Source organism: Sorex fumeus, unplaced genomic scaffold (assembly GCF_029834395.1).
Source record: "Sorex fumeus unplaced genomic scaffold, SorFum_2.1 ptg000093l, whole genome shotgun sequence".
In the NCBI taxonomy this organism is placed as follows: domain Eukaryota; kingdom Metazoa; phylum Chordata; class Mammalia; order Eulipotyphla; family Soricidae; genus Sorex; species Sorex fumeus.
In genome coordinates this window covers 5,076,175-5,088,998 of record NW_026606150.1, presented here as the reverse complement: position 1 = coordinate 5,088,998, position 12,824 = coordinate 5,076,175, and the positions used below count along the sequence as shown (strand labels likewise).

The 12,824-nt window shown below is 62.8% G+C and overlaps 4 protein-coding genes across 4 annotated transcripts in view; 1 reads left to right on the top strand and 3 right to left on the bottom strand.

Moving 5' to 3' along the window:
• Positions 1 to 9,191, bottom strand: part of CST6 (cystatin E/M) — a 95,300-nt gene extending 86,109 nt beyond the window's left edge. The window contains exon 1 of the mRNA XM_056131985.1: positions 9,187 to 9,191. The gene's annotated coding sequence lies outside the window, so the exon portion shown is untranslated. The remainder of the gene's footprint in view (positions 1 to 9,186) is intronic.
• Positions 697 to 1,648, bottom strand: CCDC85B (coiled-coil domain containing 85B). Its single transcript, XM_056131981.1, has one exon. It carries the CDS (start codon positions 1,478 to 1,480, stop codon positions 872 to 874), a length of 609 nt encoding a protein of 202 aa, XP_055987956.1. The 5' UTR covers positions 1,481 to 1,648; the 3' UTR covers positions 697 to 871.
• Positions 4,202 to 7,227, top strand: FIBP (FGF1 intracellular binding protein). The gene is made up of 10 exons (XM_056131974.1): positions 4,202 to 4,386; positions 4,525 to 4,723; positions 4,837 to 4,963; positions 5,443 to 5,543; positions 5,766 to 5,899; positions 6,129 to 6,237; positions 6,320 to 6,383; positions 6,570 to 6,656; positions 6,742 to 6,839; positions 7,099 to 7,227. The coding sequence occupies exons 1-10, from the start codon at positions 4,302 to 4,304 to the stop codon at positions 7,166 to 7,168; spliced, it is 1,074 nt and encodes a 357-aa protein (XP_055987949.1). The 5' UTR covers positions 4,202 to 4,301; the 3' UTR covers positions 7,169 to 7,227.
• Positions 7,645 to 11,284, bottom strand: CTSW (cathepsin W). The gene is made up of 10 exons (XM_056131569.1): positions 11,198 to 11,284; positions 10,946 to 11,030; positions 10,271 to 10,384; positions 9,815 to 9,966; positions 9,645 to 9,741; positions 9,484 to 9,564; positions 9,201 to 9,326; positions 8,082 to 8,146; positions 7,815 to 8,003; positions 7,645 to 7,746 (listed from the first exon to the last, which is right to left on the bottom strand). The coding sequence occupies exons 1-10, from the start codon at positions 11,282 to 11,284 to the stop codon at positions 7,645 to 7,647; spliced, it is 1,098 nt and encodes a 365-aa protein (XP_055987544.1).
• Between the last annotated feature and the right edge of the window lie 1,540 nt (positions 11,285 to 12,824).

Here is a 12,824-nt window from a genome sequence, read left to right as displayed (position 1 = left end):
TTCCCCCGGCCGAGGCACAGCTCCGGAAGGGGATTCAGTGAGAAGCTGGCTCCCAGCTCCGAGAAGCTCCAGGAAATCCAAGTCCTGAGGACAGCTGCTATTTATTTTCCTATATAGAGTATTTTTATACAAACTTGCCAGAATGGAATAAAAGGCTTGAAGCTCTGTCCTCAGTCTCACGGGACCCCGAGATGCTGCGTGACCTTGGACCCAGGATTGGAGATTTGGGGATCCGCATTGTTCTCGGGGCCAAGGAGCCATCTACGCGGCCTCATCATCCGCTTGGGAGGATGAGGGCCCAGTCAGGGCAAAGAGGATTAGCCACGGTGCCACAGGGCACTGCCCTGCCTCTTCCTGCCTCGGGGGCGGCGCCTGGGGGGGTTCCAGGCCCCCCAACACCTGCTTCCTGCCCCATTGTCTTGGACAGGAAGGAGCCGGGAAAGGAGCCGCAGCCACTTGGGGGCCGGATTATGGCCTGTCCCAGGGCCCCAAGGGGTATGGGGACTCAGTGGCTGGAGGTAACGGAACCAGCCGCCTTCTGCGGCCGCTCCGTGGGGAACCGGGTCCGGATCAACCGCGATCACCCAAACGCGCCCCCGTCTTCCCAACCCCAGCGAGTCCCAGAGAGACGCTGCCCAGGCCGCGGACTCTGCTTCCTTCCCGGTTTATTAGCCTCCACCCAGCCCCCAGCCAGTCCCTCCGCTGCCGCCCCTCCAGCGGGCTCCGGGGACCCTCCCCAGTGGCCGGGTTTCCAAGTCCATGCCAGCGGGCCTCTCGGGCGCAGCCGGGCGGCGTCGGGTCCAGAAGTCCACCGCAACCCGGCCGGCGTCTGGGGAAGACTCAGGGCGGGCGTCGACGCCAAGGAGCGTCCTCAGTCATCCGGGGAGCAGGCCAGGGGCAGCTGATCGGGGCTGCCCACGCTGCCCGTGCTGGAGCTCCCGTCGCCCAGGTCACGGGGTCCGCAGGGCGGCAAAGCGAGCTCGGGGGTTGGCGCGGCGCCGGTGCCCCCCGCGCCGCCGGTGCCGCCGCGGGGACCCCACTCCTCGCCCAGCGCCAGGCAGAGCTCCTTCAGCGCCAGGTTCTCCCGCAGCAGCTCCTCCTGGCGGCCCTCCAGCTCGGCCAGTTTCTGCCAACAGCCGCCCAGGTCCTCGCGCACCGCCCGGGATGCTTGGGTCCCGAAGAGCTGCCACTGGCGCGCGGCGCGGCGCCCGCGCTGGCGCTCCGAGTCCAGGAAGCAGCAGAGGTCGCGCAGCTCACGGTTCTCGGCCTGCAGGCGCCGGTTGAGCTGCTTGAGCTCGCGGATCTCGCCCAGGTGGCCCTGCAGCTGCCGATTCACCTCCTGCATGAGGCGGCCCCGCTGCACCAGGGCCGCCAGGCGCGCCGCCTCCTCTCGCCGCAGGCGCCGCACCAGCTCCTCCTTGCCCAGCGCCGCCATCTCCTCGTCCGTCAGCTCCTCCAGGCCGCCCGCCTCGGCCTCCATGGCTCCTCAGGCCTCTGGAGCATCGCCTGCCCGGCGCCGCGGCCCGAGAGCCCCGCGTCGAGCCCGGCGCCGCTCACGCTCGGGCCCCGGCTCGGGCTCCGCGGGCGGCGAGCGGCGGCAGGAGGGAGCCGAGGCTGCTGCAGACGCCCGGGGGCGGGCACGCGGCGAGGCGCGCGCCGGGGCGGGGCCGGATGACGTCGAGGGAGGCCGGCCAATCGGGAGAGGCCTCCGCGAGAGGGGCGGGGCCCGAGCGCAGAAAGCCGCTTGGCCCCGCCCCCTCTGGACCACGGCGGCGCTGACCCGGGTGAACGCCGGGGTCCCCGTCAGTCGCGCTCAGAGCCGGGCCACCCTAGAGCCGGCGCTTCGGGTCTCCCCATTCCAAAGCATCTCAGACTGGCGCTTAGGCCTCTTGGCTCCTTCTGAGACTCTAGCGTCGACCCTCGGCTCTGGGGCACCGGATTCCCCAGTGGAACCCTGAGTCTCGACTCGCTCCTCGGAACCCCACGTCCAAAGGTCCCATCTCCGGATGGGGACGGTATCCCGCGTCGACGCTCGTTCCGACCCCATCAAGTCCCCAAATAGACGTTTCTCATCAGCTCCCCCTACACTTTCTCTGCATACAAGGGATTCATTTGTTTCATAAACCTTGATCGTGCGCAAGGCCCAGGCAGAAATAAACTTGACCGAGATTCAAATCTGCAGAAGACAGGCCGTGTGGAACAAAAAGCCAACGGGGGAGGGGCCCGGCGTTTCCCTGGAGGTGAAGCCCAGGGCTTTGAAAGATCTCGAGGCCACGGGGTGACTGCACATCCGGGAATGATTGTGGGCAGAGGGCTGGGTGGATTCCCGTCCCCTGGCCCGCAGGGCGCCGGGAGCAACCCTGCTGGGAAGGCAGCAGCAAAAACAGTGGAAAACAGTTTCTTAAGGCTTTCAACTGGCTTGGAATGACTATAAACAGAGTAAGGTCATTAAAAATAAGCATTTGAAAGGGCCAGGGCGTGAGTACGGAGAGGGGGGACCCTAGCCTTGCATGCCACTACTCACTCCCTGGCAGCCCAGACGGTCTCCCCTGTCCCACCAGGAGTTAATGCCTGAGTGGAGAGTTAGGAGTAAACCTTGAGCACTGCCAGGTTGCCCGCTGCCCGCCCCCCACCCCCACCCTCCAAAAAAAGCAGTTGAGGGCAGGAGCCAGGAGTAAATCCTGAGCTCGGCTGGGTGTGACCCCCCCTTTTTTTTTTTTTTGAGGAAAGATTGCTCAAATTAATCTCTCTGCAAGGGACCCTGGGGATGGAATGCTTGTGGGAGATGAGCAAAAACACTGTATCAATGTTAGGGGAGCGTCCTGCAGAGGGCTGGGACCTTGCCAGCGCGGGTGGAGAGCACAAAACAAGATACTAGAAATATTCAAGCACATGAAAACATCAAGGAGAAATATTCAGGAAGTTTGAATGTGGGGAGAGAGGAATCTGGGAGGGGGGGGGAAAACTCAGGGTTTGCGCTGATCGTGCGTGAATGTTGAGGTTAACACAGACAGAAGCACAAAAAAGAAACGGATGGAGGGGGGCGGTTGGATAGTATTGAGGATAAGACGCTAGCTACCTGGGTGAAATCCCAAGCATGCCATGAAGCACACCCGAATGATATGTAAGTGCAGAGCCAGGAGCAAGTCCTAAGTACTAAATTTGGGTGTGGCCCAAAACAGGAAGGAAGGAAGGAAGGAAGGAAGGAAGGGAGGGAGGGAGGAAGGAAGGAAGGAAGGAAGGAAGGAAGGAAGGGAGTAAGGGAAGGAGGGAAGAAAGGAAGGGGGAAAGGAGGAGGGAAGGAAGGAAGGCAAGAAGGAAGGAAGGCAGGCCTTGTTGCTACAGAGCCCTGCAATTGTGGGCTCCCAGACACTCTCTGAGCTGCAGAATAGGGGGTGCATAAAAACTGTAGGAGCAGGCGCCCCATGGCCAAGAAAGGTGCTTATCGGTAAGGTGGACTGAGCGGTTCTCAGCAAGAACCCTAAAAGTGGGACAGGAAAACCTTACTGGAGAGGGGCAGTGTAAAGATTTGAACTAGAGGGGTCTGGAGTGATAGCACAGTGGGTAGGGCGTTGGCCTTGCACGCAGCCCGACCCCGGGTTCGATTCCCAGCATCCCATATGGTCCCCCGAGCATGGCCAGGAGTAATTCCTGAGTGCATGAACCAGGAGTAACCCCTGTGAATCACTGGGTGTAACCAAAAAGCAAAAAAAAAAAAAAAAAGATTTGAGGGCTGGAGAAATAGCACAGCGGGTAGGGCATTTGCCTTGCACACGGCCGAACCGGGTTCGATTCCCAGCATCCCATATGGTCCCCTGAGCACCGCCAGGGGTAACCCCTGTGCATCGCCAGGCGTGACTCAAATAGCAAAAAAAAAAAAAAGATTTGAACTAGAATCTGGTGAACCCCCTAAATTAGAATACAGGTCCAAGAAACAAAACAGTGGCAGAAAAAGTAGAGAAAAAAAAATGAAAGGGAGGAAATGAGTGGGGAGGGTTTGTTGCTGGGCAGGGAAACGGGCCAAAGGCCTCGGCTCCCACGCCCGCGAGCAAACTGGGCCGGGGTGGGTGGGGGTGGGTGGGCGGTGCCCTCCCGCCGGGGCGGGGCCAGCCGCTGGCCCCACCCCACCGGCCGCCGCGGCCCCGCCCGCCCCACCGGAAGTGGTCCTGCTCCGCCTCCGGGTACCCGGAGCCTCCGCGCGGCGCTCCCGGAAGTGGCCCGGCCGCGGCGCGCCCGGCCCGGGCAGTGCTCGCTCCTGCTGGAGCGCTCCGGCCGCGGCCGGGCGGGTCGGGGGCGTCGCCATGGCCAGCGAGCTGGACATCTTCGTGGGCAACACGACCCTGATCGACGAGGACGTGTACCGTCTCTGGCTGGACGGTTACTCAGGTGTGGGCGGGGGGCCCCGCGGGGGGCGGCGCCGCCCGCCGGGCGTGGCGGAGGTTGGGGATTGGCAGCGGGGCGGGACCGAGCCGTGCGCCTGGGGGGCTGCCGGGCCGGCGCCCACCCGCCCCTGCCCTCCCGCAGTGAACGACGCGGTGGCCCTGCGGGTGCGCTCGGGCATCCTGGAGCAGACGGGCGCCACGCCGGCGGTGCTGCAGAGCGACACCATGGACCACTACCGCACCTTCCACATGCTCGAGCGCCTGCTGCACGCGCCGCCCAAGCTGCTGCACCAGCTCGTCTTCCAGATCCCGCCCTCGCGCCAGGCGCTGCTCATCGAGAGGTGAGCCGGGCAGAGGCCCCACCGGCCACCGGCCGGGCTGCCCGCGACCCCCACCCACGGCGCCCCTTCCTGCTGCCGTGGGCCACGTCTGGCTTCCTCTGCCTCCGCGCCAGGTACTACGCCTTTGACGAGGCCTTTGTGCGCGAGGTCCTGGGCAAGAAGCTGTCCAAGGGCACCAAGAAGGACCTCGACGACATCAGCACCAAGACAGGCATTACGCTGAAGAGCTGCCGGAGGCAGGTGGGCGCCGCCCGCCCCCCGACAGCCTGGCCGTGCTCCCGTCTCTGATGGGGACAGTGTCTTCACATCCAGACTCCTTACTCTTGCAGGACCCCCGTCACAAGTCACCTCCCCCTCTGGTCCGAGTGACCTTGCAGCAGCTTTGATCCGACGCCCCAACTCTTAAACTTGCACCGAGACCCACTCCCCTCCTCCACGCCCTTGACCTTAACCCTGTAGGCTGTGGGCTGTTGTCCCTGCCAGCCCCTCCACGCCCTTGACCTTAACCCTGAGATTCTCCTGTGGGCTGTTGTCCCTGCCAGCCTCCCTCTGCTGCTTACCTAGACAGTGTTGCCCTTGGCCCTGTGAGCTGTGTGTCCACTCCCTTCGCGTCTGTGACTGACGCCCAGTGTTACCCCAGCATCAGTTGATCTAACGGATGGACTGGTGGGGGGGGCACCCCATGACTGGTGCTTGATCCTCCCCTCTCTGCCCTGCAGTTTGACAACTTCAAGCGGGTTTTCAAGGTGGTGGAGGAAATGCGGGGCTCCCTGGTGGATAACATCCAGCAGCACTTTCTCCTGTCCGACCGGCTGGCCAGGTGAGCGGGAGACAGGGCCCCTCTTCCCCTCCTGGCTGTGCGGGGCGCGCTGGTCTCACCTGGCCTGTTCTGGGGCTTGGGTCCCAGCCTGGCCTCTCGCCAGCAGGGCTGGGGGACGGGCCAGACCCTCGGCTCTGCCCGGTGAGGAGGCCGAGGCAGGTGAGTCGGTGGAGGGAGACCTCAGGTTGCAGGAAGCCGCCGACGCCCCGCCCCTCCCTGCAGGGACTACGCAGCCATCGTTTTCTTTGCCAACAACCGCTTTGAGACCGGGAAGAAAAAACTGCAGTATCTGAGCTTCGGCGACTTTGCCTTCTGCGCCGAGCTCATGATCCAGAACTGGACCCTTGGAGCCGTGGGTGAGGCCCCCGCCGAGCTGGACCCTGCCGCACCCCCACTTCCCAGCGCCACTTCCGCTCAGGGCCACGCACTTGCCCGGCTGCACACGCAGGCTTCCCGCTCTCCGTGACCCGGGATGAGCTGTTGCACCTCAGGACTGTCCTCTTCTGTCTAATGGCGTGTCAGTGCAGCGGGGGATGCTGGGGAGGGGACGTTACCCCCCCTCACTCCCTCCGTGCCCCCACTCAGACTCCCAGGCGGACGACATGGACATGGACTTGGACAAGGAGTTTCTCCAGGAGTTGAAGGAGCTGAAGGTGCTCGTGGCCGACAAGGACCTTCTGGACCTGCACAAGAGGTGCCCTGGGGGTCCCCCAGGGGCTGAGCCGGAGGCCGCGGGGTCCTCGATGGCACTAGCCTCTCGCCCCGTGTCTCCGCAGCCTGGTGTGCACCGCCCTCCGGGGAAAGCTCGGCGTCTTCTCGGAGATGGAGGCCAACTTCAAGGTCTGTGGCCCAGTCCAGCCTCTGTCCCTTGGATGCAGCCGTGCTCCTGCCCGTGGGTGGCCGGCAGGTGGCGCTGCGGCCCCCTCGGCCCGCCTGGGAGTGGGCAGGCGGCGAGTGGAGGGAGGCAGATAGATTTGGGGGCGACGCCTGCCCCTTCCCCAGACCCTGCAGCTCCCTGCCCCACAGAACCTGTCCCGGGGGCTGGTGAACGTGGCTGCCAAACTGACCCACAATAAGGACGTCAGAGACCTCTTCGTGGACCTGGTGGAGAAGGTGAGGGAGGCCCTGCCCGTGCCCTTCGGGACCCACCCCCACCCACTCGGGCCCCCCCACGGTGACTGCTCCCTTGGGCCCGCAGTTCATAGAACCCTGCCGCTCCGACCACTGGCCCCTGAATGACGTTCGGCTGTTCCTGCATCAGTATTCGGCGTCCGTCCACTCCCTGGATGGCTTCCGGTGAGAGCCCCGCCTCCCCCCCATCACTCTGTCCTTCCTTTGTGGGCGCATTCCGGGCTCCCTCTTCACCCACCCCCCGGGGGGCCTCCATGGACCCGCATCCCCCGCTGCGCCCCTGAGGTCCCGGGGCCTGAGCAGCCTGACTCCCGCCCTGTGTCGGGTTTGCTGTCCAGGAACAGGGCACGGGGAGGACAGTGAGGCTGAGGGGCCGCTGGGCAGGGGTGCGGGGAGTGGCAGTCTCTCCTCGCTGTCCCCGCAGGCACCAGGCGCTCTGGGACCGGTACATGGGCACCCTGCGGGGCTGCCTCCTGCGTCTCTACCACGACTGAGGCCGCCGCCAATAAAGCCGCCAATGACATAGAGGAGCCTTGCGTGGTGCCGGCCGGGGGTTCGGGCAGCATCCCCACGTGCATGCGTGCGTGTGTCCGGTGTGGCATGCCTGTGTAGGGTCAGGTGTGTGGGGGGGGGCGAGGGGGTGAGGTGCGTGTATGATGGGTGTGTATGAGGGGTGCAGCGTGCCCGTATGGGGGTGAAGGAGATGTAGGATGAGGTGTGTGGGGGTACGTTGCCAGCCCTGAAGAGCATGCCAGGTGGGAACGGTGTCTGTCCTCTCCCTGGCAGACCCTGCCCACAGGACAGCTGACCTGCCAGCCAGGGGGCGCGGGGGTGGAGGGGCTGAGTCAGGCCCCCGTGTGCCCCGCCTGTCACCCCAATGCGTCTGCCCGGATGGCGGGGCCTCATCTCGCTTTATTTTAGCCAGAGCACAACAGTTTCCGGGGTGCCAGCCCAACTTGGGGCGGGGGGCTCAGCGCGGGCAGGGATGTCGCCCCAGCTGGTCCAGCAGGGCAGTGAAGGGGTACTTGGTGATGCCGCAGGTGTTGCTCCCACGGTGCAGGCGGAAGTAGCCCTGAGGAAGGACCCGGGGTGAGGGGACGCCTGGCCCGCCCGTGCCCCCACCCCGGAGGTCCTGCTCACCTTCTCACCCCACTCGACCCCCCAGGAGTTCTTCAGGAGCCAGTATGGGATAGAGGGGCGCGGGCGAGGCCGCAGTGCCGTGGTGGCCTGGCCCAAGTTCTTGCCAAAACCCACCAGCAGGACCACGTGATCCACCACCCGTGGGTCACAGTCAGCGGCCGTTGCCTTGATCACGCCCCGGGTGTACAGCTGCGGGCGAGAGGCGCGAGTGAGGCTCTGAGTGAGGCTCTCTGGGGGCCCCCCAAATTCACCCTCTCCCCTGCCCACCTGCAAGAGCTTTCTGTTGATGGTCACCGTGATGGGGCTGTGGTTGGCCAGGTAGGCAGCCATGTCTGGGTGGAAGCAGCGTTGGCCCTGAGCACCTGCTCGCCTCCTGGGGTCTGTCTCCCCCCAGCACCCCGCACCTCCATTGCTGCTCCTGCCCTCCACCCGCCAGCCCATGTCTACATGTCTGCACCCTCCACCCATGTCTACACACACATACACACACACACACACACACACACATCCTGCCCATGTCTACACACAACACACACCCTGCCTGTGTCTACACACACACATACACCCTGCCCGCGTCTACACACACACACACACACCCTGCCTGTGTCTATACACACACCCTGCCCATGTGTACACACACACACATTCTGCCTATGTCTACACACACTGCCCATATCTACACACACACACCCTGCTTGTGTCTGTAGATATACCCTGTTACCCTGTGTCTACATGCGCATGCACACCCTGCCCATGTCTACACACACACATACACATATACACCCTGCCCATGTCTATACACACACACACCATGCCCGTGTCTACACACAACACACACCCTGCTTGTGTCTATACACACACTCTGCCCATGTCTACACACACACACACACACACCCTGCCCCTGTCTATATACACACACACCCTGCTTGTGTCTATACACACACACCCTGCCTGTGCCTACACACACACACCCTGCCTGTGTCTGTACATATACCCTGTTACCTTGTGTCTACATGCGCGCACACACCCTGCCCATGTCTACACACACACACACACACACACCCTGCCCCTGTCTATATACACACACACCCTGCTTGTGTCTACACACATACACCCTGCCTGTATCTGTACATATACCCTTTTAACCTGTGTCTACATGTGCGCACACACCCTGCCCGTGTCTACACACACACACACATATACACATATACACCCTGCCCGTGTCTGTACACACACACACTCTCCCCATGTCTGTACACATATCCATGCCCTTTTCTACACACACACCCCCACACACACATCCTGCCCTTGTCTGCATCCACATGGCGCACACTCCTCCCGCAGCCTCTTTATCCTCACTGCCCCCCTGTGCCTCCCTCCGCGCACCGTGCTCGTTCTTGGGCACCATGGCGAAGTCGTGGATCCAGGCCACCTTCCTGTGCTCCCTGGCCCGGCACCTCTGGGTCTTGCAGTCCTTCCTGAAGGGGTAGTCTTGCTCGCTGGCCAGGCCGCCTGCAGGACAGCGAGCAGGAGATGGGGTTCCACACCCTCAGCCGGCACCCACTCACTGATGGGGGCTGTGGGGAGCGTGTCAGGGCCCACGCCCCCACCCGGCAGCCTCACAGTTGTCACAGTTCGGGGCCCACACCCCCACTCGGCACCCACTCACTGTTGTTGAGAACCGTGAAAAATGCGTCCCACACAAAGCCTCCCTCGTGGCCTTTCCCGCAGCGGTCACAGTCGATTAGCTCTGGGTCAGGAAGGGGAGTATGGGTGACCGGGGCCCTGCCTATGCCCCCCACCCACCCCGGGCCCCCTCTCCCAGCGCACCCTGCACAGAGACGTTCACTTTGTACTGCTGCCCGATGGCCCACAGGGCCTCGATGTTGTCTGCCGCCGCCATGGCCCAACAGCACTTACACTGTCCCTGGAAGGGGGAAGGGGTGAGGGGCCCACCAGATCCCCCGTGCTCCCCACCCCGCCCCCCGCGAGGCAGGTACCTGGTTCCTGATGGGGGAGATCACATCAGCTTTCGTCCAATTACAGCTGGGTGGCACCGGTGCGCCCCACTCTTCAACCACGGCCTTTGCATTAATTTTGGGGGGCCCTGCAGCTGCCCTCCGAAGCCCATAAAGCTGGCCAAACTCCTCCTCTGGGGACAAAGACCCCGGGTCAGGCGACCTCATCCCACCAGCCGCGTACATCCTCACTGGCCATGCCCACATCGTACCCGGAGAGACGAGGGCTCAGCCTGGACAGGAACCAAGCTGTGTGTGTCAGGGGGGTACACCCCTCTCCAGTGACTTCCCAAAGCTCATGGGAACACGGGTCTCTAGTGATTTGGGGGAGCCCCTGTACCTCAAGAGCTGTGGAACAAAGGCCGGCTCTGTCCAGCCTGTGCCCAAGAAGGTGCCACCTTGCCAACCCCCCACTGGGGCCTGGGGTAGTCCCGCCACCTGTGAGGTCGCTGAAGGGCGTCACCCCAAATTCGGCCGTGCCCAGGGCTTTCTCCTGCAGCTCCTGGGCTCGCTCCAGGTTGCGGGCGAAGATGGCCAGCCGGCGAGCGTGCTCTGGAGGAAAAGGGGGTGTCCTTGGCTGCCCTGTGAGTCACCGGCAGCAGGAGGTGGTCCCTGGCCAAGACACATCCCACCCTCATGGTCCCTGCAGACCTCCCCCATCGGCCCCCAGCCAGGAAACGGCTGGCTAACACCCCAGCGTCAGACTTTCCTGGGGGGCTGGAAGTGGGTGCCTGGTCCCTTGAAAGCTGGTGAGATTCTGCCCCAAGCAGTGACTTAGAAGGGAAAGTGACGGTCACTGGCCACTTCCTGCTTGCACCTACACCCGTGTTGCATCACACGTCTGATCACAGTGCCGAGCGAAAGTGGGGGGCTGAGGGGTGGGGTGTAGGTTCCAGGTGCTGCAGCAGCCTGCCTGGGCTTACAGGCCGACCCCAGAGCTGTGCCTGGAAACTCAGGGTAGCAAGGGAGTCCCAGACTCGGGGGGCCCACAGGGCGATGGTATCTGGGGTACAGCAGAACGCTGCACCCCCATCCAAGCAGGCAGAAGCCCAGAGTGCCCCCAGCTCTGCCAGTGACTCCCTCATCCCTGGGATGGTGGGTTTGGGGCGGTACCTGCAGCACTGGGATAACTCCGGTTATACTGTGCCTGAAACAGTGCGAAGACCTCCTTTAGCTCCAGCGGCCGCTCGCCAGGGTCCTGCACGGGAGGAGCAGGTGAGCGCTCCTTTCTGGGACCCCTCTGGGACCCCCGCCAGCCATCAAGACTTCGGGAGAGCCGCCAACCTTGGGCTGGGCATCTGCTCCCCTGCCCACCCTCAGAGGCAGTGATCGGCCACCCACCCCCCACTGACAGAAGGTGCTTACCTGGCCCTGGACGGAGCTGTGGATGCGGGGGCCCAGGCCCACCAGCCACAGAGCCATGAGGCAAGCGCGGGGTCCTGTGAACTCCATGGTGCTGTCGCTGAAATGAAGCATCAGTGGCAGGAGCAGGAAGACTAAGCTTCTCCGGGGGCGGAGCTGGAGAAACCACAGGTGGAAACGGGGTGACAGTGGGGGCGGACCCCTCAGCACCCAGTTCACTCCTCCGCCTGCTGGTTTCCACCCAGTCTGGGCAATCTAAGGGTAAGGACATGAGGGACTGGGGCCCAGAGTGGTAGTACAGCGGGGAGGGCATTTGCCTTGCATGTGGCTGACCCAGGTTCGATCCCCAGCATATCACATGGTCCCCCAAACAATGCCAGGAGTAACCCCGAGCATCACCGGATGTGACCCAAAAAGTCAAAATTAAATAAGGGGCCAGAGCAATAGTACAGCAGGAAGGGCATTTGCCGTGCAACTAGCTGACCCGGATTCGATCCCCTGTACTCCCTATGTCCCCCCAAGCCTGCTTTTTGTTATCCCTGAGTGCAGAGCCAGGAGTAAGCACTGAGTATGGCTGGAGGTAGTTTAGGGGAAAAAAGGGGGGTACGTAAAGATGGTACAGCACTTAGGGCACTTGCCTTGCACACGGCTGACCCCGGTTCGATCCCCAGCACTCCATTTAGGTCCCCTGAGCACCATCAGGAATGATTCCGAAACACAGAGCCAGGCATTGGCCCTGACCACCTTTGGTGTGTGACCCCAAGACAAAAGAAATGAGAACAAAGAAATGGAACTGTCGGAGGTGTCGCCAAATGGCCACTGGGGGAAGTGGGTGGCAGGAAGTGACAGGAGGGGGGGCTCAGGTGGGAGAAGGTCAAGTCTGTCCTCGTGGGCTGGAGCGATAGCACTGCAGGTAGGGCATTTGCCTTGCACGCGGCTGACCCGGGTTCGATTCCCAGCATCCCATATGGTCCCCCGAGCACCACCAGGAGTCATTCCTGAGTGCAGAGCCAGGAGGAACCCCTGTGCATCGCCAGGTATGACCCAAAAAGAAAAAAAAAAGACTGTCCTGGGATCCCTCTCTGCCCCCCATCTTTAATGTACTCCACAGCCATGCAGTTCCTGCTGACGTCTGTCCAGCGCCCCCAGAGGTATAGGCCTCTGGGACCCAGTGGGTGGGTAATCATGGGGTTGAGACAGAAAAGTGCAGCCCTGAGGGACAGGAAGGAGGTGCACAGATGGCCATCTGCAAGCCGAGGGCCGGGGCGGGCGTCTGGACTGGGGCTCTGTCTACAGGCTCAGGTCAGAGTTGGAGGAGAAGAAACCGTTTATGTTGGGGGTTTCTGTGGGACGGGCTGATTCCAGGGTGCTGCTACTTTGTCTTCTCTTACTGGGAACCTTCCCCAGTGCCCGTGGCCTTCTGGACAGCAAGCAGGGTCCCTGGGTTTGGGGACAAGCGCAGCATTGCCTTTTCCCCCTGCTCCAAGCTGCTGGGTCCTGGTTCTGCACACCGAGCTGGGCCTGGGCTGCGTGTGGTCTAGAGAAGGCCCTGGTGCCCTGAGGGCTGGCAAAAGGGAGGTCCTGAAGTTTTTTTTTGTTTGTTTTTTAATGTAGGAGTACTGCTATTTAT